Source organism: Falco rusticolus, chromosome 1 (genome assembly GCF_015220075.1).
Source record: "Falco rusticolus isolate bFalRus1 chromosome 1, bFalRus1.pri, whole genome shotgun sequence".
In the NCBI taxonomy this organism is placed as follows: Eukaryota; Metazoa; Chordata; class Aves; order Falconiformes; family Falconidae; genus Falco; species Falco rusticolus.
The window spans coordinates 99118278-99145610 of record NC_051187.1 but is presented as its reverse complement, the minus strand read 5'-3'; the positions used below and the strand labels follow the sequence as shown (position 1 = coordinate 99145610).

At 36.6% G+C, this 27333-nt stretch overlaps 1 protein-coding gene across 1 annotated transcript in view; it reads left to right on the top strand.

Annotated features, from left to right (window-relative positions):
- ARAP2 (ArfGAP with RhoGAP domain, ankyrin repeat and PH domain 2) overlaps nucleotides 1–27333 on the top strand; it is a 129906-nt gene that overhangs the window by 31695 nt on the left and 70878 nt on the right. The window contains 2 exon segments of the mRNA XM_037390934.1: nucleotides 1339–1520; nucleotides 26385–26500. Of these exon segments, the coding sequence (XP_037246831.1) occupies nucleotides 1339–1520; nucleotides 26385–26500 (298 nt within the window).

Here is a 27333-nt window from a genome sequence, read left to right as displayed (position 1 = left end):
TGCTCTGATTTATTGTTTTTTGGTATATCAAAATACACTATTTTTGGATTGATTTAAGTATCTGGAGGGAAAAACTATATAACGCTTTGGAAAGTTTGGGGGCATTTCAGGGCAAAAAATTGGTAGTTACGGGATAGCGATGAAATAGAGCATAATCTGCTCAGATGCAGTGAGATTTTGCTTAATTGAAGTGGAATACCATTAAAAAAAACCTTCTAGAGTAATTTGATGCCCTCAACTATACTAAAATATTCCAGTGGTCTTTTCACTTTTCAATGTACTTTCAAGGAGTGTGTTTTAAAAAAAAACTTCTAAGGGGAGCACTTGGATTGCCTTCCGTGTGCTAGTCTGTCAGGCTGCTATCTTCCTTTTCTTCAGACTATTTTCTGATGCTTAAATTTGTGTATTTGTTCTTTCTTGTTACACACATGACATTTATGAAGCAAGCACATTACTGATTTAATGGTGCTCTTTGCAGTGTTTGGCACTGATTGTGTCAACTTTACGTACACTGTGGATAGACCTTTTCTCCCCCCACCCCCCAGTATGTTTTACAGCCTGAACCTTCCAAATCAAAGAGTTGAAATATTCACGATGTTCCAATTGCGTGGGGCAAGTCTAATGCATTCAGAGTATTCAGCATTAAAATATATTGATCATAGTCTGGTGAAATATCTGAACAGTGAATGAGACAGTGGAAATTTATTACTTCACCTACCTGTGTTCGTGTATTTGTGAGATGTTAAATTAATAATGAATGCAATGATATTCAAACATGCATTTTCTTGATTATTCAGTACCCTTGACAATATCAAGCTTAACCACTACACCTTAATGGAATAGATTGTAAATTTCAAAATGTTGTTCCTTAAAAGCATGGCCAAACATAGAAAATGGCATTGGTGATGGCTTACTTCTTCAGTGACAGATGATATTTAGGCTCCCAGGTTTTTGCTTACATAACTTCTGTATTTCCCATTGATCTGGCTTCCAGAAGGTATAACATGCCACCTGTCTACCACCTCAGTCTTTAAGCTGTCTGGAATTAAGCATCTTAGAACTAGTAGTCACATTTTTAAGAATCTTGATAATCAGTTTGTCTAACTTCTGTTTGTTGATTGTTGGGAGTTAATTGAATGGCTGTCTTTGCTAACACATCCACTGACATGGTCTGTCATGTTATTTTTATGTACACCTCCTCTTCAAGGTGGATGTTCTCTCTGATAGCTATACCATCAACCAGCATAGCATAGTAGGAAGAACAGGAAAGCCAATGAGTGGAGAAGAATGAAGTTGCTGCTTAACCGTATGTCTTTGTCTCATTTTTTTCTTGTTTAGAAGAAAGGAATGCCTGGGTTAATACAATGCTCAATGCCTTGAAATCACAGTCTGATAATAACTCTCAGTCTCGAACTTCTGTCACCCCTGAGAAAAGTGGCTATCTTGAGCTGAAAGGATACAAAGCCAAAATTTTTATTCTACTTCAGGGGAATACTGTGTGGATCTGCAAAAATGAGCAGGTAAATTTTTCATATGCTTTTTGTGAATGAACGCTTATAAAGATGGTTTAACTAGTGAGTTGGAAATTGATGGCTCTGTGAATAGGTGAATTTCAATAGAAATGCATATCTCTTTTTATGTAGTACTTTATTGCTGCAATTCTCAAAGGCTTCAAAAAGCAGGTGAAGTATCATTATGTTGATTGTACAGTGGAAAAAATGAATATATAGTGAGGTGAAGTGAAAAGCCCTGAGTGTCACAACAGGTTAGTGGCAGGGCTGGGATTAATTCACTCTTAAAACATGTGCTATAAGCACTTTACTAAATCAGAAGGCTTATTTTGTGCATTGGTTTCACTGTCCTATAATACAGTCATCTGGAAAGTTTGCTATGCAGAAGTAGATTGTGTTATTTAAGTGATATTTCAGCTAAATGCTCAAAACTGATGTTTTTTGTGTTTTGAAGAACCTAGATAGGGCTGTTTCTCTTGTGCACTGTAAAATTTTAAACAAATCCAGTAGTAAAAAACATGAAGTAGGGCTATCATTTCAGGTCCCAAAATCTGAGGCTTTTTGTTATGTTTTGGGCATGACTATAGTATGGTATAAAGTAGTTGGCTGTGTGTTGTGGTTTAACCCCAGCTGGCAACAAAGCACTTTTGTAATCAACTTTATTCTCACCCTAAATCCAAAACCACAGCACTGCACCAGCTACTAGGAAGGAAGTTAACTCTGTCACAGCTGAAACCAGGACACTGTGGAACTCTTTAGGATGCTGTAGATGGGGGTAAATGGGGATAATGGGGTTCAGTGAATGAGTGAATGACTCTGTGAGCTAGTGGAAGAAAATATCTATTGCAGGACATTAAATGGAAGGTGGTGTTTCTGCCTGAGGAAACTGAGGAGCCATGATTAGCTGGAACCTGGGAGGGCATTTGGGGGAGGTGGTGTTATGTGCTTGCCTTGTTCTCATTTTCCCTCAGATCTGCATACAGACAAACTCCTCTTTCAAATGTGAATGGTGTCTCAGTAAGACTTGTCATTTTGGAGTTGTTCTCACTTCCTCTCCTGTTATCCTCTTTAAGTGTGAAATTATTTAGATGGGCTTGAGGGACCACATAATGTTCAATAGTAGATGTTACTATTCTTTCCCAGAGTATGTCAGGAAATTTGAGACTCAGAAAGACCTTTGTTTTTTCTTTTCACTTACTGTATTCCAAGGAAGTTTTACTTGTCAGGCACATTCTTTGAGGTCACTCAACAACCAACTAACCAAAAACATTGTATTGAGTTTGAATGGCAAGGTTTTGAGGGGTGGGAGGGAGGAGGGCTACAAGGGTGGCTTCTATGAGAAGCTGCCAGAAGCTTCACGTATGTCTGATGGAGCCAATGCCAGCCAGCTTTAAGACGGATCTGCCACTGACCAGGGCAGAGTCGCTTAGCAACGGTGGTAGCACCTCTGGAATAGCATATTTAAGAAGGGGGTGGGGGGTGGAGGTGTGGTGGGGGGGTGGGGGTGGTGGGTGGTGGAAATCCTGTACAACAGCAACTGCAGCTGGAGAGAGGAGCATATGTGAGAGAAACAACTCAGCAGACAGCAAAAGTCAGTGAAGAAACAGGGGGAGGAGGTGCTCCAGGTGCCAGTGCTCTGTAGGGTTCCCCGGCAGCCCATGCTGAAGCCCATGGTGAGGCAGGCTGTACCCCTGCAGCCCATGGAGGTTAACAATGGAGCAGATATCCACCTGCAGGCCGGGGAGGACCCCATGCCAAAGCAGGTGGATGCCTGAAGGAGGCTGTAATCCCACAGGAAGCCCATGCTGGAGTAGACTGCTGGCAGGGCCTGTGGATCTGTGGAGAGAGGAGCCCAGGCTTGAGCACGTTTGCTGGTAGGACTTGTGACCCCATGTGGGACCCACACCAGAGCAGTTCAAGAACAACTGTAGCCTGTGGGAAGGACTCACATTAGAGAAGTTCGTGAAGGACTGTCTCCTGTGGAAGGGACCCCACACTGGAGCAAGGGAAGAGTTTGAGGAGTCCTCCCACTGAGCAGGAAGGATTGACAGAAAACTTGTAATGAACTGACTGCAGCCTCCATTCCCCAGTACTGCTGTGGGGGGAGAAGGTAGAGAAAACTGGAAGTGAAGTTAAGCCTGGGAAGAAGGGAGGGGTGGTGTGAAGATGTTTTTAAGATTTGGTTTTATTTTCATTACCTTACTTTGACTTGATTGGTAATAAATTAATTTCCTAAGGTCAAGTCTGTTTTGCCCATGATGGTAATTGGTGAGTGATCTCTGCCTGCCCTTATCTCGACCTATGAGCCTTTCATTATATTTGGTCTCTCCTGTCCAGCTGAGGAGGGGAGCGACAGAGCAGCTTTGGTGGGCACCTGGTGTTTAGCCAGGGTCAAATGTGACGCAGTTTGTGGATTTATGCTGATTTGTAGCTATAACAAAACTCCAGAAATGATTTTGACATGTAGTATTTTACCAGAAGTGTATTGGCTACATGTATTTCAATTTAAGCCTGCAGCATGTGTTTTGCTGAATGAGCACCATGGAGAGAAGCTGGTTTTCATAGTTGAGCGTAGTACTCTTCAACTATACTGAAATTCTCAGTCTTGATTACTGTAACAAATAGGTGACCTGCCAATTTGTTTATTTAAGTAAAGATTAGAGCTAGAGGTCTTTAAGGAGGAACAAACCCAAAAGACAAATGCCATCCCCCCACCCTGAGACCCTGTACTTCACTGAGGTTCTTTCATGTCATTCCAGTAGAAAGAATGAAGTCAACCAACTTAGTTTACAGTCTCTGCCTGTGGGATCACCCACACTGTGTTACAGTGCTCAATGTTACTGTTCTGTTATGGGGTTTCTAGGTATTTCATCAGTGGGAATCCCTGGAATGGGTTTTCATCAATGAGAGTCCTGTCTTTGTGGAAGCAGTTTGTAATGAGCTGCTTTTACCTTCAGAATCAATACTGTATTCATCTTACGCCCCTGAATACATTTTAATGCTCCCTTATGGCTTTTCTGAGCTTCTTGATTAAGGGACAAATGTGGTACTTCAATGAGATATACACACTTGTGGAGGAATTTCTCTTCCAGTGATAGGTCATCTGAAACTAGCTAAGTCCCTCTTGAGTGTCTTTGTACCAGGCATCCATTTCTTGCTTTCTTTCTTACTCTACCTGCATGTAACTATTGGGAGCATTTCTCTTGCTTCAAGTACTCCTTTGATCTTTCTCTGTTGATGTGGGACACCCCCAGCTATGCCCACTGTGCTGAGTCAGTTTTCCTGACTGTGTATGTTGATACAAAACTGTTCCAGAGCCCTTCACTTTTCAATTATGAATATCTAAGATAATCAACTGCTCTCCCCCCTCCCCCCCCCCCCCCCAAGTAAATTTCCTTTCTTACAGTTTTTTTTAGATTATTATTTTGTGTGTGCACGGGTGTGTTGGTTCTATTGCTTGTGCAGCTGTATGGCAAGTTGCATCGGCTCTGCCCTTTCAACATCATTGATTTCAGATTTGCTTTAGCTGATCACGAAAGCACACCCTTACATAGCCTTTCGAAAAGATATTTATTCCCTTCTGCTACATGGATGCTCTGCAGAGATCACGGACTGCTGTGCAGCAGAAGGCAAACCAGAATCAAGCCCTGAAACAGAATGAAGGTTAGATATGCTGCAGCCTGTCAGCTCCTTCTGTGTGTATGAATATTACAAACAATGGTGCAAACCCAGCTTCTTCCCAAAGCTTATTTACTTAAAACCAAAAATATCAAATGGTCCTAAGAGGTTTCATTTTAGATCTTCCATTTGAACGATGTCTCTTTAGGTGATTTCTGGCTATTTGGGATTTGAAAGAAATAGCTTCTGTCATTAAGCTTTCATAGTCTGTAATTCTTCTCTTGGTACCTCTTGTGTTTTATTTTCAAGCTGAAAACCGAATTATTTTTACCGCAGCACTGAAGAAAACCCCAGTAATACAGGGTTAATCCATTAGAGGGCTCTATTGCTCTAAAAATCTTTCCCATCGTAAGTTTGCACTTTAGCCAGTAATTACCAGGCAAATATGTCTAGGGCTGTCCTCAAATCCTGTTCATATTTGAATTCACATCCATACTAGAACGACTCCCAGAGAGACTTAGAGGGTTTAGTATAATTGCAGTGCTAAAAGACACCTATTTAGACTTCTTATAACGTCAAAATGAGATCAGATCAAGCTGATTCATTGATTTCTCTTAAACTTGATAAAGGAGAGTCCACTGTTACTTTAAAAGATTTTTCTTCATTCTCAGAAGTGGAGAGGATCCTAAGCCAAATGCCAAATCCTAACATAACCACCATGAACTTCTTGAAGTTTAGATTGAGATCAGAACATCATGTCTCCGGCCCATTTCTAGTTAAAAAGTGATTGGTTTAGCTTGAGCTTCTGGCAGTGATATAGTGCTATTATGAAACCATCAATTTCTTTGACTCTCCATGTAGTGTGAATTTCTTAAACTTCCTCTCTGGAGCAAAAGTGAAAAATAGATCGTACAGAATCAATTTGTTCAACCTGCAACTTGCTGAAATTCCCATTTCTATTTCAAAATCATTCGTGCTCAAATAAAAACATGTCATCTGATCCTTCCTGACAGCTTAAATGTTGGCTTGAAATGTCAGTCTGCTGTGATGGTGTCAGTGATAACCTCCCCTCTGTGGCCATCACAAGGGCTCTGACAGATGCTTGCCTGGTCTGCTAGAATATACCCTCTTCGTTAGGGTATATTTAAGATTCACTGGCATCTAATGTCAGGGAGGGCCTAGTTGTCACAGTGTTTGCACTAGAATTTGGCTTTGGTAGAGAGAATTCAGGATCCTCTTTGTTACTGCTTTGGGTGGTTTTGAGATAGATGCATCTAACTGGGATATTTGAGGAAACTTTGCCAAATATAAAGACTGGGAAATGGTATGTATGGCTGTGCACCATAATTATTTCTGACTTTTGTTCTCCATGCGTGACTCCAAGTTAAATCTTGAATAGTGACGAGTATTGTCTCTGTTATGTACAAGCAGTAGTATCCATTTCTTATTGAAAATCTCGTTTCATGTTGGCTCAATGCTCTTACTTATTTCAAAGGGGGTTTTGTTTTTTCAAAGACTGAAATGATTTGCTCTGTGGCAGATGGAAATGTTTATTCATGTTGAGTGAACTGGTAAGAGAGTGCCTAGTAATTTTCATTTCCTCTCTAATGCTAATGGTGCATTTAAAGCAGAACTGGACAACATGAAAAGATGTATTACAGGAAATTATATTAAAGACTTAGAAGATGGCAAAGGGTATGATAATGTAGAGAACCGATAAGAGGATAGATGGAAGGACAAGTCAAAGATGATGCTTGAGCTTGATGTTCTGAAGGAGAAGTGATGCGAATGTCAGTGGAGGGAAGTGGAAGGGATGTGTGCATTTATCTCTGTGTGCGTAAGAACAGAGATGTGTTCTTGTCTCTTAAGAAACACAGGCTCAAAGGGGAGTGAGTGCTTTGAGCAACATGATCTAGTAAAACATGTCCCTGTCCATGGAGGGGAATTGGACTAGATGATCTTTAAAAGTCCCTTCCAACCCAAACTGTTCTATGATTGTGTGAAATACAGTGCCAGAGATGATGTGGTTGGGATTCAGGGGCAGACTTAGAAGTCTGTGACTTTTTTGGTATGTAGAAATGGGAATTTATAATGAACCTTTGCAAGGGGATTGTTCATTAGGAACCGTTCAGTTTTTCCCTGGAGAAAATGTAATCCTGATTAATAATCGTGATCATGATGGAAGAGATAGAGAAACCCTTAAAAAAATTAAGTAAAGAATCTATTAAGTACAGTAGAAAGTGTCTAACAATGGAAGGTGGACAGAGAAGAATACTTAAATGAAGGTCTGAAGATGAGTAGTAATTGTCATGCTAAGGCAGCATGAGAAAGCCTTTTTAATGTATTTAGACTCTGTTGTATCATTGTGATAATATCTGTGAATAGGAAATGAGTCCAAGGTGATGGCAACAGCAATATGACAGAGGGGTTGAAGTGTTTGGGAGGGGAATTGAATGTAGGTTGAGTAGAAAGCAAATTAGTTGCTTAAAGATTTTGAGATCTAATGAGGAACCCTGAGCAAAACAACTGACTGTTTTGGAAAGGAAGACAGATGGAAAAAAGAGGCAGGGAATCAAAGGCAACAAAAGACAGTGGGAGGTGGAATGGGAAGACTTTTTGAGATAGTTGATAGGTGGTAAGTGAGAGGAAAGTGCCTGATAAGCACTCGGGTGGGGCAGTGGAAGGTGGAATTCCTGAGTATAAGAGAACAAGAAACTTTATCATCAGTGTCCTGTTCCCCATCTCCCATCCTTGCCCCACCCCACCACTCCGAGAACACTTGTCCTTTTGGAGATTTTATGGTGATAAGCTGTTTGTAATTATAACTGGGAAGCTCTCTAAAGAAAGAGTTCTCTACTCGATTGCTGGTGCAGACTAAGATCAAACACATTTACATGAATGAGCCTGGCCTGGAACACCTTAAATAGGTGGATGTGATACAAAAAGAAATGAATGTTTGTCCTCCTTTGTCCTTGTTTGGTTCATTTGGTATTTACTTCAGAATGATACAATTCTGTAGCAAGATGTTAAAAAACTAAAACAAAAGAACCCCAAAATATATTGGAGAAGGAAAGATTAATATGAGTAAGTGTTTTAAGATCAAATATACTGGTACACTGGTGGAAGCAAATGATCTAGTCTCTTTTAAGTACAGTAGATTAAGGTCATATTCCTAATTTTGCAGCACTCCTTGGCAAGAAATTAATTCCAATCTTCCACACTAAAAATCATGGCAAAGATCGATTGCTGTGCATGACATCAGAAACAATTAAACAGGAAATAACTCAAATTCTGTAAGAAAGCTTGAAAACTTGTTTTTTGCTTGCTGTTCAATACAAAATCAGCGATTGCAGGTACTTATGTTGAGTGGAGAAAAGGTTTGTTGTTGTTCTGACTGTTTCCTCAGTTTTAAACGAATTGCACATCTACTCCGAAAAAGATTAAAAAATGGATTTTAAAAAAGTAAGGTAGTTGAATCAGACAAGAAAAGTGTCAGTGACCACCTTTACAGGGAAGATCTACATTTTACATTCAAAAATAATGTTGTGGCACGTTGTTCTAGATTGTTGAAGATATTATTAAAAAGCATGGAAAAAAGCATTAACAGGAATTTTATCAAGTAAAAATTAAAAACGTAGGTTAAGCTCTTCTATGAGCAGTTAAACTTTGGCTCTATGAGGATTTTATATTTCTTGTTCATTTTTTTTAATGCTATTAAGATCTCATTGAGATGTAAGTACACCTAAAGCAATCATGAAACATGGCAGAAAGCCTAATGCTTCCACAATGATCTAAAGCTTCATGATTAATTTGATTTGGGGTGGAGGGTAGGGAAGGAGGAAGGGAAATGACAAGGTTACCAGCTTCTCAGTAATGCTCAGCCAAGCTTTCTGGATGAGTAATATGTATACAGCCAGTGACCTTGATTATGTAAAAATTAACAGTGAAGACAAGTAGTTTGAATATTATGAAGAAAAAAGATTTTCCAGAGTTTCACAGCATATGTGTAAGCAATTGAAGAAGGTTTTAATCTACTTGTCATACGGTTATAACACTGTTAATGCAGTATTGGGGAAATCCATTTTTCTCTATCGCTACTGGAATTACCTGAGAGCATTATCCTTCACTATGCATGTTACTGCATTTAAGAACTACTATCTTGGCCTCAGTCCCATGGTAAAATAATCTATTGGATGAAAAGCCCTATATATAGGAAGCAGAGCATCATTATGTGTACTTTACTTTATAATAGTAGACCAGGTCTGCATTTTTACTTTATAATAGTAGACCAGGTCTGCATTTTGTTTTTTTTAGTTTAAATCACATGAACAAGTTATTTCTGCATTCAGTGAGCCTGAAAGATTGTATAATCAGCATGTGTGCGTATATCTGTATGCATACACTTAAGTAAAGTTTTCTTTTTTCTGAGTGCAACAAGGTTTGAGATGACAAACTGAAAAAAAAAAGTGGTGGTTTGGTTTTTTTTTTTTTCAAGAATACTTAGATCTTTCTACTTTCAATAGCTCAATATACTATGGAATTAAATGCAGCTAGAATGCTATTTTGGACCTAGTTGATTCCTGATTAATTGTAGACATATTGGTTGGTTCTCATACATGCTGAAAAACTACTCAGTAGCTCTGGTTTGTTTTTTCTCCTATAAATTGAGGGCAATGTAAAACATGTTTTTCCTGTTACTTCTATTCATTTGCTGCGTTTGGCTCAAAAGTAATTTTAAACATACCAGTGGCAACACTGATTACATTTTTTGCCTCAGCCTGTGTCCTTTACTTCAGGTATTAAACTAATTAGCACAGCTGAAATACTAATATTTTTGTAAAATTATAAAGCTGTTACAACAGTGAAGAGCAGAGCATTTTTGAGACAGTGTGGACAACATATCCTTGCTGAAGTGTTCATTCCACAAAGTTAAAGATAGGTACAAACATATGTTATGATAGTGTATGTGAATTCAATTTCTTAATTAATTACAAATACCATGATATGCCATTGCAAATTTTTAATTATTTAGCATATATCTTCTGCTATTGACTTGCCATTTTCTAAATCTGTTATAACTCAATTAACTAAATGCATTTTATTAATTTAATCTTTAATTGGTGTGACAGAGCTCAGACAAGCAATGTCACAAAAGGATATATTATTTTTTTTGGTACATTGTCTATATGATAAAGAGTTAAGTTGTATGGATATCCTTTTCTGAAAGCTAAACTTTAACAGAGAGGTGGGGCTATTCTTTTGTCCAGTTGGAAGTTGAAAAGCTAATCTATGACAATGATGATTAGATGGACACTGGCAGTTATATTATGATGATCAAAATGTTCTCCTTGGTTGCAATACTAAATGAAATCCTGCATGCACCAGCAGGAGACCAAAGAGTATTTGTGTCATCATTAATGTGCTTTATATCTAACACTGTAATGTCTAGACACCCAAGCACTTAAAAGCAGGTGATTGATCATAATGTATTAAGTTTTACAGTAGCTGAACAAGCTGGAAAAGCACAGTGTTCATAAAGAAAACCTGTTTTGGCATTCATGATCTCCAATGTTACTTTGTGGTGATTTTCAAGATTGGGTAGTCTTGTTACCGAAATCTCGGAATGAAGAACTTATCGACACCAATGTGATGTAGATAAGCAGACACTTCTTTATTGACAGCTGGGTGCGTGAGCGAGTCCTCTCGCTATCAATGCGCACCAAGTCGCAAAATTAAGACACCATATATAGAACTTATTCATACATATTCATTAAGTATTCATGCATAACCATGATGTTTCCTGTAGATCATTAACATATTCTCCTCCTATATCCGATTCTGCGCAGTAGAGCTTAGAAAGGTCTAGAAATGGGTCTGGGGTACGATTTGGGTAGGTGGTATATGAGTCGGTGGTCGCGATCTCCCCCTGCCGGAATTACCTTTTACTAAAGTTCACGGTTTCTTGGCAGGTAACCACAAGCTGTTCCAGTCGACTCTCCCCAGTTTCCATTCATCTCATATTCTGACATTTCAATACACCTTCTACATACAGAAGACTGGTCAAATACAAAGAAACCTTTCAAACCCTAAAGTTATTACCTAAGTTTTAACAATGGTTCTAGCCCATTCTTCTAGCTGTGGTACAGGATGTACAGAGGATCTCATAGCAGCTTTTACTGTGCAACGATAAGTTTCATTAAAATATATTTCTTAACCTTCTATATTTCTATTCTATAAAATAATTTTATAAAATCAAATAATCAAATAAAGTCAATCAATCTTAACTTATTAGCAAATCTATAACAGTCTCATTTCAGTCTCTGTTGGAGTTCATCAGGGTAAGGACCACTGGAATGTAAGATGCCCAGAATTTGTAGTTAATTCTCCCTTTTATTTTTTCACTTTATAGTCTTTCACCCCCCCATTTTTTTTGTTACAAGCAACTGATTGAACAGTGGACCCGTGCTCCAGAACTGTTGTCTTCTGCCCAGCATGCACTAGAGTTGTGAACAGTGTTGTTGCTGGCAGTGGAGAGAACAGATTGGAATTACTAATGGACTACTAAAATAATTAGGCCATTTGAGTTTTTATCAGTTATGCAAAGTGGGTGCTTTAAAATAAGCATTGTAAAGATGCTCCTTATAATACTGAGAACTTCAATATCATTGTAGCTTAAGTGACATTTTAATTTTTTGGACCTCAAATAAATTGTTTTTTTGTTTTTTTCTGGTTTCTTTACGTTGTTTGGCACAGTATGACATTGTTCAGGTAATAAGAAGACATTATTTTCCTTACTCCACTGTTTTATATCTACAAATTTTATTCTAGACAAATGCACTATCCTTAAAGCAAACGGAAGGGACTTCATCTTTTACAACATAATAAGAATGTGGGGAGTACCCCAGTGTGCGGTCTTGGCAATAATTTCTGTCCCTGATAAATAAATTGCTAGGCCAACAAATTTGTACTTAATCAGCTCAAGCTGAATTATTGCCTCATGAAATACTGCAATGTCATTGTTATTAAATGAGATTATCCCTTTTAAATATTTTGCATGCAAAATACTACCTTGTAAGAGATGACATGTTTTAAAACTCATTCATTAAAAATCAATATCTTACAGATATTTCAAGAAAACTTCACTCAAAAGTTATTTCCATCTCAGCATGTAGGTCAGACCCGGGCTAGAGATCCACCAGAGTGATTAATGTCTAACACTTTTAAAGAAACGCTTGAACTATATGACTGAATTGTAGCATTACCTTCACTTAGTTGCCAAAACAATTGGCAATGGTGGAGGACCATGTAAACAGGGCTGGGCAGTGGTTGAAAAGGAAAATATATTCAATTCATAACAGAGGAGATGGAAAGGAATGATTCAGGAAATAAAAGATGAAAGTAATCTTGCTAGGTTTTTTTCAAGTGACACCTGGTGACATTAGTATGTTTTGAGCATTTCAAACAACTTGTAGTTGGTTGGGCTGGGTGTTTTTTTTTTTTTTCATCTTTTGTGGGGCCTTTATGTTGTACTTTTGCAATATTTCCAATAAAATTAGCTTTGAAAGAAAAAAAACCCACAAGTTGAGCCAAAGAATGCAACGGCCAAGGAGTGTGTTTTACTCATGGAGATAAAACACTTTAATTATTGACTTTGACAATCCTTTTGGGGATTGTGATATCTAATATTTAATTGAGTATTACAGCTTTTGTCAATTTATTTGTTTAAGGTGAGTTAAGATACTAAAAAAAAAAAAAAAAAAGGTAGGTAATGCTGGCCATTGGATATGACTCCCCTTTGATTATAGCACAATTATTGTCTCTTTCTCGTACCGTCCAATGTTTTCAAATTGTACAGGTTTCTATACTCCAAATCTAAGCAAAGAGGAGTCTATGTCCACTGTATTGCATTTGTCCACGTTTATACATGTCTACAGTCTTAAGTCCCGTATGCAGAGCTGTGTTAGAGATACATGAGTGTGGTTTGGAAAAGGTCTTGGAGCAGAGTGGCTTCATTGGTATAATTAATGTGGCTTTGTATACTGCTTCCTGTTCCACAATCAGCCCATCTGGCACTTGTTTGAGAGGCTCCGCAGGACATTGTGTGCTGATGAGAGGTGTGATGTTTTTTCCAGCCAAGGGCTGTAATTCCTTGCCATGGGGTCATAAAGAAGTTCAAAGGCAGATAAAATGACAGCAGTCAGCAACAGCAGCTCGGTTCCTGCAACACAGGAGTAATTGCAGCCCATTATTACAATTGACTGTCGTTTCTCTCCCCTGAAGGAACTGAGCAGCTGCCAATTTACTGGGCTGCAAGGAAACTGATGAGGCAGGAGATGGGGGTCATAACAAAAGTTGAAGAACTGATCAAGGCAAAATTCATTAGTTCTGAGTAGCCATAAGAGGAGACAGTGCTGACTGGTCATTACTGATACACAGGTGGGAGATGGATTCTGACTTCCAGGTTGGTTTGTTTCACCTTGCAGTTCTTTTTTTCACAAAGAAGTGAGGGCGGTTCTAGCATCTATTGTTTTAATTCCTTTAAAACAAACCACCCAGAAGAGGTGCCTTCTGGTTTTGTGTGATTTATCAAGAAAGAAATAATTTGCATAAAATATGCATAGACCCATAAGCTGTTTGTGTGTTTTCTGTGTGCTCTGTAATGTTCCTGTGGGTTAGGTATTTACAGGTTTCTCACTTTCTTTCTACAGCTAAAAAAGGATGATATATAATTAGGTTTGTCTTTTCCATTTTATTTAATGGCAATGTGCAGTTGGTAAAACTTAGAAGCCTGATTTGAGGATGATCTTGGGTACTTGGACTTGCTTATGGTAAATCTGTACAATTTTAGATGTGAAAGTTGTATGTCTTAATTAGTTTTCTCAGCAATATATGTTAATGCAGAAATAAAAGGGTTGCATCTACATAAAGCTCTGTTTTGAAGGCTCTATCTTTTTCTTACTTCTGTCACTGATGAGCTATGGAATATCAGAAACATATCTCTTAATATATGCAGGTGAAGTTGTACTGGAATTTTACAGGGAGAAATAAAAATAAAGGTTAATAGAGTGCACTGTAGGTACAAAAGTAGAGGATGTTATCTCATCACAGTTCTGCATGATTCTGTGGTGCTGACTGTTCAGGTCTTCTAATTGTGTGGCTCTTTCATCTGCAGAGCTATATTTCATTCTCCTATGCTACTTACAGATGTATTTTAAAATTAACCTTAAGAGGCATGTGCAGATTTTGTTCTAGCTGTTTGTCCTTCTAAATGGAAAAGTTAAAGATGCATTTGCAGTATATACAGGACAGTTTAGGAAAGCTGTTGCTTGTAGGGTCTAAACATAAATACCTGGGGTTAATCTCCAGCTCTGTGAATGTCAGTTGGAGCTTTGCCATTAATATGAGAGTTGCCTGTTTTTCATTTTAGTCCAGTATTTTGTTTCATTCCCGAATTCTTGTTCATCCTAGTTGCTTAAATGGCATGGCCGTGGTGGGTTAATATACCTTCTTCTAACTTCCATGTGTTTGCAGATTGCAGCTGCCCATTCTTGCAAATATAGGATTTTTTTGAGGATTTTCAATTCTCAAAAATCATTGTAGCATGTTACAAGCCTTCCCACCCACAATTGGTACAAAATGCTGCTGCTGGCTTTCTGAATATCCTGAAATTGAGCAATTTTATAATTCTAGTTCTAATTTACTGTTTGTAAGATTCTCTTTTACAGTGTTACCTTGATTAAGCCTTTGCAGTTTTGATGCAATTTCTCTGTAGTGAGATGCACCTGCATACCTTCAGTTATGAGCCAGAACAGGTTTTTCATAGCTGTGCTTTACCGTGACATGAAGCAGGTTCAGTTTGCTGGTGTCTAGGTCAGGATGTTGCTGTTAAATGAGCATGTGAGTCAGTGCTTCATATATATATATATATATTCATCACTTTCCATGTACACGTTGCCACTGTAGGTGCTGTTCTTTACTAACCTCTGATCTGAATGTAGTAGTATGTATATGTTTCAAAATAATTTTTATTTTTTATTGTTGTGTGATTTTTGAAGGCTGTTCTAACAGAACATTGAGGAAACAAATTTGTAAACTTGCAAAATGTCAGTGAAGCCTCTATTTGCTACATTAGAGTTTATTAATGGTTTTAGAATAACAGTTTCAGTAGCGATCAAAGCCTGTTGCTCACTCCAAGAATGTGCTGTGAAACAGTTAATATTGCTGTTGGCAAGTTTTGCTTTTTTAGTCTTTTGTTAAATTCAGATGGGAAAGATTTATTTCTTCCTTGTATAAGGAGATAGATAGGAGTGAAACCTGAGAAGTGAAAAGAATACAGCAGACAGGTGGAATCATTACTTTACAAGGGAGCCACGTTTCTGTAGCTTATTCTGGGTCCTACCAGACCTTCCTGTATTGTTTGTTTTGTGACAATGGGTAGCTCAGTCAAACAAACAAAAGATAAATGTAGAAACGTAAGCGGAGATAATTTGTTAATGATCATGTAAATTTGAGTGTTCTTTCTACCAACTAGTTCTTTAGTTAGTAACAGAGTATTAAGGTTATTTGAAAGGAGTATGTTGTGGGGTTTTTTTGTTGTTCTTTTTAGGATTGGGGATTTTTTATTTTTTTTTTTTACTTTCAATTTGTCATAGTATTTTCTTTAGAGTATTGTTGCTCTGTATTTATGCAAACAGTTCATAGTCTTCTGTTGGATGTTAGCCTTTGCTTCTCATTAGCAGAAAATAATTTCATTGTAAGCTTGAATTTACTTGATTGTTGTATAAGGTGTTTCTAGCTCATAATTTTGAGTTTTGGCAGACTGATATTAATAAAAAATTATAAAGACTGTTGTGTTAATTAAGACAAAGGTATTTAGATTCAGTAAGGCTATACTAATTCTAGACCCAATGCTGAAACATGAGCATAGTGTAGATGTTTTAGAGCTGGATTACCTTGTTTTATTTTTGACTATCACAAAAATACTTGAATAGCTTCTCTGTAATTGTATGGGGTCATTCTTTGAGTTGTGAATGCCTTTGGTTAAATTGTGTAGCTGTGATGGTTGCCCTTCTTAGCTTTAACTGTTAAATCAAAGCTAAAAAACCCACAACCCACTAAAAACTAATAGCAATGGCCTTTATATGAACTCATAATAAAATGTATTTATGATGGATTTACTAGTTCAGTAAACTAAGCATTTAATATTCTAACCATTTCATTATTTAAGTAGGGAAAAATAGATTGGTTATTTGTGAAGGGCATTGATTTGTGAAACTTTCTTTTACATATTTACTTTACTTTAATACTAACAATGTTTTCTTTATGTGGAATCACTACCTTCATGACATAAAGCCTATAGGCAAATATGAAAATGAATAGCTGCTAAGCAGTAGCTCTGTGTATGTCCATTAGTCTTTTTGCTGTATAAAAAATCAAAATACTTTCTGTGCATTCATCAGCTATTTTCATCTTTTTTTGTCTCATAAAGACACATTATTATGTGTGAATCTGAAGCCAGCGGAAGAAAATATTTTTCTTTAAAAACAAAAACACTGCCCCTCCAAAAAAACCCACCACCACCAAAAAAAAAAACCCAAACCAACCCAAACCAAAAACCCCACTCCACTCTATTTTTGGTTGATCTGAATGTAAGGAGGATGTCTTCCCGGGAGAGAAAATACTGAAATGACTGACTGGGTTAAGAAATATTCCTGCTTATCAAAAGCAACTGTGCAGCATTGCTGTTGTCGTGATATCAGCCCTCTCTTGGTCCAGGTGCAGAAGAATGTACGGCAAAACTGTTTGTGCTGCTGTCCCTTCACTGTTTTAGAATAAATATGACAGAAGTGGGAAGAATTCACTAATCATACTTCAGCCTCTTTAGGTTTCTGATTCTATGCGTTTGGTGGGAAGTTGCTGCTTTACACTGGTTTCTAGAAAATGCCTGTACTTCCATGGAGTCTAAGGCATGTTCTTCAAAGTTATTGGGCATGCATGTACACACTCAAAATATAGTTCTTCTACTAAATATGTATTTGTGTCTTTCACAAGAAGAAAATTTATTTTGCTAATTTGGTTTAGATGTTAAAAAGTTTCTGAATTTCAAATTTTAAACAAGTCTGAAATTTGATGGGGTTTAATGCCTCCTTTCTGCGAGGGTGTTTCGTAAATGCAAGAGAATTTATACCATCTGGCCAAAAGCTTTTGTGTGGGTCTGTACTTTCCTTAACTTAAATATTCCTCTGAAAATTGAAGATCATAATGTCACTTGTTAAAGTGAAACTTTTCATGTTTTTGTGAGCAGCAGGTGTCTAAACCCTAGCTGGAAAAAAGTACTGTTAGCACAATGCACAGCTTTTGATAATTAATTAAAACACTCCTAATAAGGTTTTATGTGTGTGTGTATTTTGCTGCAATCTGCATCATCTCAGAAGGGCCATTCAGTTTGGTAGCATCAAATCAAAACTGTTAGTTTTATTGACATCAACAGGGAAATCCTGTAGTGACCCAGTTATGATAAAATGGGGTATGTTTGGAATATAGGGTATTTGGAAAGCCATAGATGCGCCCCCCCCCCCCTTTTTTTTTTTTAAGATGTGAAAATGTCCATCATAGTTAATTCTATTTGGATGGCACTTTAAAAAGTGTTGAAACAGTATTTTTTCCTGTTTATTCCACTTTTTTCTTTTTTCTTTTGTTCCTGGGTTTTGGGTTTTTTTGGTAATTAATTGTCCCTTGTAAATATTTTGAATTTTGCAGATGACTTGGAGGTTAGTTTCATGAGTTTAAAAAAAAAAAAAAAAAAGCTTTGGAAAACTTTCTCCATCAGAAATTGTTACTTTTGCTAATCCTTGTTGAAAGAGAAATTATGAAATTTTTTTACTTGTGAAATATGATATCATAGAATTAAATTTTATTTTACTAAAGTAGGAGGTAGTAAATAAAATAAGAAGTTTTTATATATACAGTGAGGACTGATTGTTTTAGCACCTTCCTGTTTGCAGACAATAAGTAAAAAGCTTTGTGCTTGGTCAATGAAACTTTTTACTCGTCAATGTCATTTTTTGTTTTTCTTCACAGGCAAATTTGGAGGAAAACAGGAGCTCCATTATTTGGAGGTTTTCTTGGTTCATTAGGGGATCTTTGCCAGTGCGGGTATCATACCAGTTTTCTCTATTGTCCAGTGACAACTGTACAAAATGGTCTATGAAGTAGTTAATCAATTTTGCATGACCACTATTCTAAATTGTAAAATATCATAAAAATGCTCATAATCTGTCCTTACTCTAGGAGTCCAAACACTTTGCTAGCAGTTTGTCTAGACTAAGATGTGAATTCAGAAAACCGTAACTGTACATGGTACTTTTCAAATACACAGATCCTTCTAGTGTCCGGAGAACAGTTTTGATAAATCTTCCAAGAGAGTCTCTGTTGTGAAGCACTTCCAAGGAATAGTCCAGGTGGCTACTTAAAATTTTAATAGTAATATCTATGTTTAAAAATGTTCTTATATCATCAACAGGTGCTCTGGGTGCTCATTACAGGGGAAGTGTTTAAAACTGGTGAGTTTTAAATGGTGGCTGTAGTTGGCTATACCTGTTTCAGCTAAGTGGGGAAAAAATACCACAGGCAGGTGGAAGGGTTAAACAATAGAAGTGAGGAAAATTGCGGCATGGCCAGGTAATAATAGGTTTCACATATGTTAAAATGGCATCCCTTTGGGTTGAAAAATGTGTGAAGTGAGTAACAAGAAATGAACTCTGAAACGGAATGAATTTCCATGTATTACAAGTTTTGTATCTTAAGGAACACAATTGTCTGTTTTAATACAAGGCGATGTTATAAATGGCTATTGGAATAAGAGTAAAGGTGAAAACCTTGAATATAAGCTGTACTTGCTCATGACAGGCTTTGAATTTTATTTACATGTTTGTTTAGCTACACGATCTTTATGTCATCTCTTGATGTTTCATGAAGCAGCAGAAGATCATAGTCCAGGCAGGCTGCAGTTGCTGCAGCCTCGCTAGCTAATATGATGCTGATTTCGGAACGAGCTCCATGCTGCAGAGGAGCCTTGCTGGAAGGGCGTTACCATAATTGTTCAAATTGAAGCTTTGTCTGCATTTGTCTTTCATGTTGGGGGGTTGGCAACAAAGAGAGTAGTTTTGTCTCTTGCATGATATCCGTCAGGGTGTTTGGGAAGATAACAAGGCAGGTTTTGTATGTATTGTTACCACCTTGCTTTTGATGCTTGATTCTGTCTTGCATGCTTCAGATGTGAGACTGCTGCTTTCCTAGTATGTTGAGTGACAAGAAAAAGAATGCACGTGCAGGCAGAATGGAGTATGGCATGAGTCACACTTTCTGTGCTGCAGCTGAACTCTGAGTTGTAGAACAGTTGAAGAATTCAGTCCTTTCAGTATTTTTCTACAGCAGCAATGCAAATTACTATGGTACCTTTAAGTCTTGAACTCTGCTTTCCAGTAATAGCTTTAAACTGCTTTGTGTTTAAAAAGTACAGCTTTATGTAGAATTTCCTTACAGTGATTTAACAGCTCATGCAAATTGTTTCAGAAATAACAAAAAGGTTATTGGACCATCACTAGATGGCACACATACAAATTATTTGTAATGGCAAGATTTTTTTCTCCTTTCTGTTGTCATCTTTTTGCTTCATTGTTGAGGACTAAGAAATTGAAGCTTTTAATTTATGTATGTATGTGTTTGTAGCTATTGTCTTTGAACATTGCTTTCCAGATTGTATCATCTTGTCTTCGTTTACTGTGATGATACACTAAAGTCTTTCCTTCTGGGACTGGAGAGGAGGGGGTTGGGGTTAAGAGTCTGTGTCCTCTGCTCTGACTTACATTCCTTAAATCTTGTTAAGACCTGAAGTACTCAGTGGCTGCTATTATGTTGAATTTGACTGAAGCCAAGCATCTATCTAGAGTGAAAACTTACTTGGAGTTAGGTAGGGAGACAGATGCTCCTGTGATTATGTAAACTTCAGTTTTTGGGAGAACGTAGCTAAAAACTTGTGAAAATCTAGAGAAGATCTGTGCAAAATAACGTTACCACAATTACAGATGTGTGTACCCACACTAAAAATGGGAAAACTGGGCTTATTTCTAAACACTTAATTTCACACAATTAAAACATACAATTAAATATTGTGCAGTAGATGCTATAATGTGCTATTTTCTTCCACAGGATTACTACCTAATTCAGTGCATTGTTTATGTGGTAACTGATAATTTTAATTTCTTTTCACCGAGTAACCTGTGCCTTTTATTATTATACACTGTTGAAAAGTGCTTTACAGAATGAATCCTTCACCATTAGAGGAACGTTCTGTGAGGAAATGGTCAGCAGTTGCTGTATGTGGCTATTTGAGGAACAGGGATTATTTTTCATCAGCTCCTGTTAGGTAAAGGAGCATGATTCTCTCATATGACCACACAGTTCTGAGAAACAAAATGAATTATTCAAATATCTATATATTTTCCATTCTCTGTTTTCTCTCTCTTTTAGGAGGGTGGTTGGGAAGAAATATTTTTTTGTCAAACTATACCTGCTCAAAATACTGCTTTCATAGGTCTTGACTTAAATTCCAGCTGCTCAGCAGTTCTGCAAATCAAACCCTAGAGCAGAAAGGCAGGGAATGAAACAGGTACAGTGAAATGACTGTATGGTAAGGCTTTTGATTTCCACTGAGTAGAAACTGGCAAAGGCAAAGATAAGAGCTAACTCTCCAGAATAGTATTCGGTCACTTTAATTATGTGATCCTCCTTTTTTTAAATTTATTTTTATTTTGTATTTTGCAGCCTATACAGGAAGGGGGCTTTCATCTTCATGTGTTCTAGATCCATTCCATACAACAAACAAGGCATGGGCCTAATGGTGCATAATCAAGTGATTTAAAATTGTATTGATACTGCAAAATACACAGACATAGCTGCTGAAGTGAGGATGCTGAATTACTTCTGTAGTAAGTGAATAGAGAGATTTGTAATTTACATGAAAAGTAACATCTAAGGTTGTAACTACCTTAGAGTGTTGGTCAGGAATGCGGTTTTGAAACAAATCTTTTGGTTGTCCCCACTTTTTATGTATTGGCTTTCATGATAGAGCCATCTCAAAGTACATGTACTAGATCTTCTTATAATATAGGGATGTGGAGTGGGACGTGCTCCAGTAGTATAACCAATACACTCCACTACAAACAAGCCTACTGCATGGCACTGACTAGTTTGCTCTCTTCCTTCTTTTTAACCTCCAAATTTATGGATATCAGGTTGTCATTATAAAATGTTTTGCAATAATAGCCTGAATCATTTTCAAGTGGTTCTATTATAGAATGTAGGAGTTTTGCTTACCTAAGTAAAGAACCTAAAATTGATGATGTAACTACCTCACATATAACAGATGAGCACGAAGGTACAGATTTACCATGCACAGAAAATTTGAATTCTAGCATCTCTTTACTCATCCGTGCTTGAGTTGGCAAACTCCGTGTTCTTTTAACATCATTTTGTGTGTGTGTGTGATCATGTACTATATGCTTCACTACAGTTTCATTTTGAGATCTCATTAGGAAGACTGTAAGAGAGAGTATATATGTCTTCAACTTGTGGCAGTTTTTATTCCAATCTGTGATATGTAACTATCACCTAAAATCTGTATTACAAGATTTTAGGCTGTGATGAGGGATGTAAGTCTCTAAAGATTTGAAAATCATGATGAAAGGTGACTGGGGAGGCTAAGCCTAAGTATAGTTTAAAAGGAGAGGAAATCAATCTGAACTTTTGGAGAATTAGTATCATCAAAGCACTTTCCGCATTACTAGTCACTGTTTCTCAAACTCTAATAAATAAATATGTCTTAATTTTTCATTAACACGGAAACAAATTTTTCCCACCTTTCTGTTGCAGAAATTAGCCTTCTTTAATAAATAGCTGGAAAAGCTGAAGTATATACCTCCAATTAAGTTGGAAAGAAGAGAAACTATGATCGCTTTATCTGAAGGATTCTGGTTACTGGCTTTTAATCTCCCAGGAATTATTTGGTTGTTTGAAGGGAATCAAATACCATGGGGCTAGAATGATGGAAAAGTCTAAATCATGTTAAATTGTTAAGGGAATTCTCAGATCTCTCAGAAATAAGTCTTAGTATAATTGTCACAAACTGTTGTGGTAGTGTCCCCAAAGTAAACCTAAACAGCTATTGCAAGTAGCAAAGGTAAATTCAAGGAGACAGGTAAGGTAGTATTTTGGAACTCTGATCAGAGATACTGTGATTTAGGGTCAAGTACCTTCTGTGTATGGGCAGTAGGACAAGAGTAGTGTCATAAATATGGATGGATCTTTTGTAAATTAGTGGTAGGATGTAAGGAAAGATGAATGGTAAAAAAAAAAAAGTATGTGTGCATATATAAACACACATACATATACATACATATCTGTGTGTGTATATGTATGTGTGTATGTTAGTATATTCTTGTTGTATTAGCTTGTTCCTCTTACTATTATTGGAGCATTGTTATATGTGTGTGTGTGCATGCACACCCTTAAATACTGCATGACCTCAGGATCTGATAGCTAAGGACAGAAAAGCAAAGGGATCATGATCTCTTAATTCACAGGAAAGAAACTGATATGTGGTAAGAATGCTCAGCTGATGCAGCAATTTCCAAAAACACTATTCTTCCAGCATACACCAGTACTATTTCTGTATTTCACAGTTCTGTACTTTCTGTACTTCAAAATATACCACAAATATATACTTACACATGTATGTGTATGTAGAAATATATTCTCTTGAAATCATGGCAGCAATTTTCCTTTTTAATTGCTGTTGCTGTTATCCCCACATTCCTCCAGGAAGAAACTAAGAGGAAAATTACAGACTGATTTTTCTAATGTGAAACAGTTAGTTAACCTTTAAAATAAAACTTGGAATTTATTTCCCAGAATTTTTATGAGGGGTAAGGGTAAACTTATAATTGTGGGTGGTTGGTTTTTTTTTTTTATCAACTTTGTATACTGTGGAAATAATATTACACAGCACATCTGAAGACACTATTATAACTGCTAAAACAGTGAAAGTTGAGGAACACAAGCAGCAGTTCTAGAACTCCTGTGTTCAGATAAATTTGGTTTGACTAAACCAACAAGAATGCTATCCCATCTGTTACTAGTGCAAAACTGAGTGGACGGGGAGAAAATAAGAAAGAAAAATGATTACATTTTCCAGGGAGAAGGAGAGTAGTTTTGTAGCAAAGGTGTGTTCATTAACTGAGTGCCACAAGATTAATCCTCTGATTATTTTTAAGTATTCCATAGAGAAAGATGCCTAGGCCAGTCTTTTTAAGACGATATAGCAAAAGTTATGTGTTCAGCAACTCTGAAAATTAGACTTGTTTAGATGTAGCTGCATGATTGGAAACATAATATAGTAGGTCAAAAGATAAAAAGAAATCAGAATCCTTTATTCATACATGTACTTAAGTTTTCCTTAACCTTGGTGTTTATTTCTGTCTGTAAAACAGTGGTAATGTATTAGGAAAGGTATGAGACTAATTTTGAAGCTCCTTGAATTTCATCCAGAATAAAATCGAAGAAAGGTTAGTAAAGCCTGTCTCAGGGTAGCTTTTGCCTATGAAAAGATAATATATAACAGAGAAAGCAATTTTGTACAGTAATAGCACTTTATAGATACACATTAAAGGTGTGTTTAAAAAAAATGTTATATGATTTCACAGTTTATATACAGATGACAGGTTTTCATAGGCTATGTCTTTTTCAGACAGGGGTGGTAATGACAGCAGGGCTCACACATTGTAATCATTCCTCCTTCAGGAAGGAACAGCAGCTTACCAAAAGCCTGTTCTCATCTTACAGTTAACTACTTTCCACTACTAGTATTTTTAGCCTTCAGTTAACTGTACTGTTTAGTGAATACTTTTTATTAAGTCTGTAAAGAATTGGTTTGTTTTAAAAAGGTCTTATTGTCAACCCATTTTTCAACTTTTCTTCAAATTTGTGAAGACAGTATAAATGTTGACATTTAAGACACATCTATATTTAAAAAAAAAAACAAACAACAAACCAAACCCAACCAACTCTGTCTTCTCTGTGCATTTTTGAGTTGTAAACTTTTCTTTGTTTGTCAGAAAGTCTAACACAGTTTAATCTACCTGAAACAATGAGCTTTCACTCTGTAGAACCAAGATGATTCTTATTCTGAAAAGATACTGCTTGGTCTTGCTCTCAGTACATTTTGTGTAGTGCTTGAATGGCCCTATTGTCCTTTTGTGCACTCAAAGTGAATGAATTTATCTTTCGAAGTGGAGCATTTCTTTCTTCCCTGTACCAATTTCCACTTCTGTTTCTGAAGGAGAGAACAAGACTGCACTCCTGAAAGCATGTAATTCTGAACCTTTAAAATTAGATTCCAGTGTACCTGTCGCTCACAAAACTTGTTTTATGCCAAGTGTTGTACAGTTACCACAGAGTTGGTTTGGACTATTATGGAAATAACTTTAATGTACCAATGAAATTGGTTAATTTGCCACCATTTTCAGTTCTGAACAGTATATTCCTCACTTCTAATTTCTTGACCTTTCTGACATTCTTTACACTGAAATTCAGTACTGTAAGTTCTTATGCACTTGCTGAATTTAAAACAGAATAGTTACTATCTCATCAGTGAGATTGTTCATACGCTAGGTATGTGTGCAAATTTTGGAGGGTTGGTGCTCTAGCTAAAGGTAAAGACTTTCAATTTGATGCATTTAATTTCTAGAGTGCTTTCTTAGTTCTGCATTGTTAAGTTCAGTGCAATGAAGTTTGTGTCTCTCTTCACGGACATAAATGTGTGCGCTCTTTGGCCTGCAGGGTGCTTCCATGCAGCCTGCTCCCTTTTTGCTTTAAGGAAATTGGGTGCAGTTAGCTGTTTGAAGGCATAAAAAGGAAGAGAACTGAAGAGAATATCAGATAGACAATTTCAAGAAGGAACAGTATGGAATAGGTAGATGAGTGCAGTTTAATTATTGTTTTTCTCTAACATCATGTAATGAAATTCTCAGTTATCAGGCAAAAAGAACCCCAACGTACATCCACAAAATTAACTGCTTTTTTTGCACGTAGTATTTCGGAACTGTGTGAAGTAGGATGCTGCAGAGGCCTCAAAGCATGAATTTGTTTAAATTCCTTGAGGATGTGGCTGTCAATGAGTAAATATGAAGGCTTTGTTGCAGCTGTTCAGGGACCTTCTGTGCTGGAAGTCCATGGATTGCTGGAAGCTTATTTGCGAAGATGAGAATGTACCTTTTCTTATGTACATTCTTTTTATGACAGTTGCCAGTAGCAAATGCTTAAAGCGAAGCTACTGTACTAGGTGAACTTTTGATCTGGCTCAATATGGTAGTTATTATTTCAGCCATCTTCTTTACTCATCATTTACCTTCAGTAAACTCTTCTGGATTGAAGAGTATATTGAACTCCTATATACCATGGCTTCTGGCAGTCATTCAGCTTTTATTTAATAAACAATGCGTTGCACTCTTGTTCATGTAGAAGTATAGTCTCATTACCTGTCCTTTAAAAATCAAGACTTCTTAAGGAAAACTATTTGAAATAATTAAAACCAACAAATGAAACATGCATCCAGTTTATATCTCAGATGGGCAAACCATTTAATTCCAGAAAGTTATAGTTTTTTTCTTGTTTTTATTTTGCTCGTTTGATTTAAGATACTGCTGTTAACAGAAACAAAAATTTAGTATATTTCTATCATGAGAATCATGAACAACCATAGGTTTAAGGAAGAATTGTATACATATTTCATTTTGTTAAAACAGTCTGTCTGAAGGCAGGCAAAACTGCTGCCAATTGGAAGGATTTAGATGTATAAACATCATTTAATAACTAAAACATGTTTTAAGCTAGATACCTCTGTAGTGTTTTGGATACACATTTCTGAAGCAATCTGTTTTTTTCTTTTATTAATAGTTAGAGTGTGCATTTTTTTTTCTCCTACCAATCAAATAAGGTCATTCTAGCAATTAGAAGCATAGTTTTTGGGCAAAAGTTAGTACAGGTTTATTTATCTATTAATGGATTAGGAGGAGCTTGCATGTTGTAGCCAAAATGTGTATTACTGACCTTGGATTTTTGGACCATGCTGATTTAATTTTCTATGCATGTTTGATTTTTGAATGATAAAATCCTGAACTTTTCTTGCTTTTCCCCTAGGATTTTAAGACAGGATTTGGTATCACTTTAATCCCTATGAACGTGGCAAATGTAAAACAAGTGGATCGGACTGCAAAGCAATCTTTTGAAATAATTACTCCTTATAAAACCTTTAGGTAAGAACTTTAACATTTACATTAAAAAAATGCAAATAACTAATGCACTGAAGAAATACTTTTACAGTGACTTATCTAGTTTGGATGGAAAGGTAGTGTTTTTATTAAGAATGCTCAGCATTTTATCTATGAAAAGGATTTTCTTCCCTTTGTTTAGCTGTGTGCTTCATCTGTTACCTTCCTGACTAGATATCCTATGCCCACAGATTCATATTTTTATGTAGCCTTGTTTGTTCATTCTGTGCAAAGGCAGAAAAAAAAAAGTCACTTTAACAACTTGACTCCATTTTAAAGAATAATGAAATGCAGGAGTGAAATAATGCTGCATCTATTTAATATTAAGCATTTTATTTGAAAAGAAAAGAATCACTAATATGCCATCCCTTGTAGAAATTCTCTATTGAAATCAGTAGAAAGTTTCACTTTGGCTGATGCTATGACTTGTAATGATTTTTAAGAAAATAAAAATAAAAGACTTTTAAGTGTTGTAGAGTTTCTTAAATTTAATCTCAGTAATGCCAAAGAAGAAACCACTTTTTTCTCCTGGGCTTGCTAAATGTTAGCAACGAATTTCCCATCAATCTCAGTTGACTAGAGTAGTAGGTAAATTAGCCTTGATCAGTGATTTGAATCTGTGGCTAGTTGATAGCTGGTTCTTTGACTTTCTCTAAGCCATATATCACCAAGTTGATGTTTGCTTATTATTACTTAGATTTTTCGAAAAGATCTATTTAAATGAAAAGCATTTTTGGCTGTTGTAGATAGCAATTTCGTTTTACTCCTCAGTAAGCCTCTGTGTTTCCTTAGGTCATTCTATGCTTTTGTTAAAATTC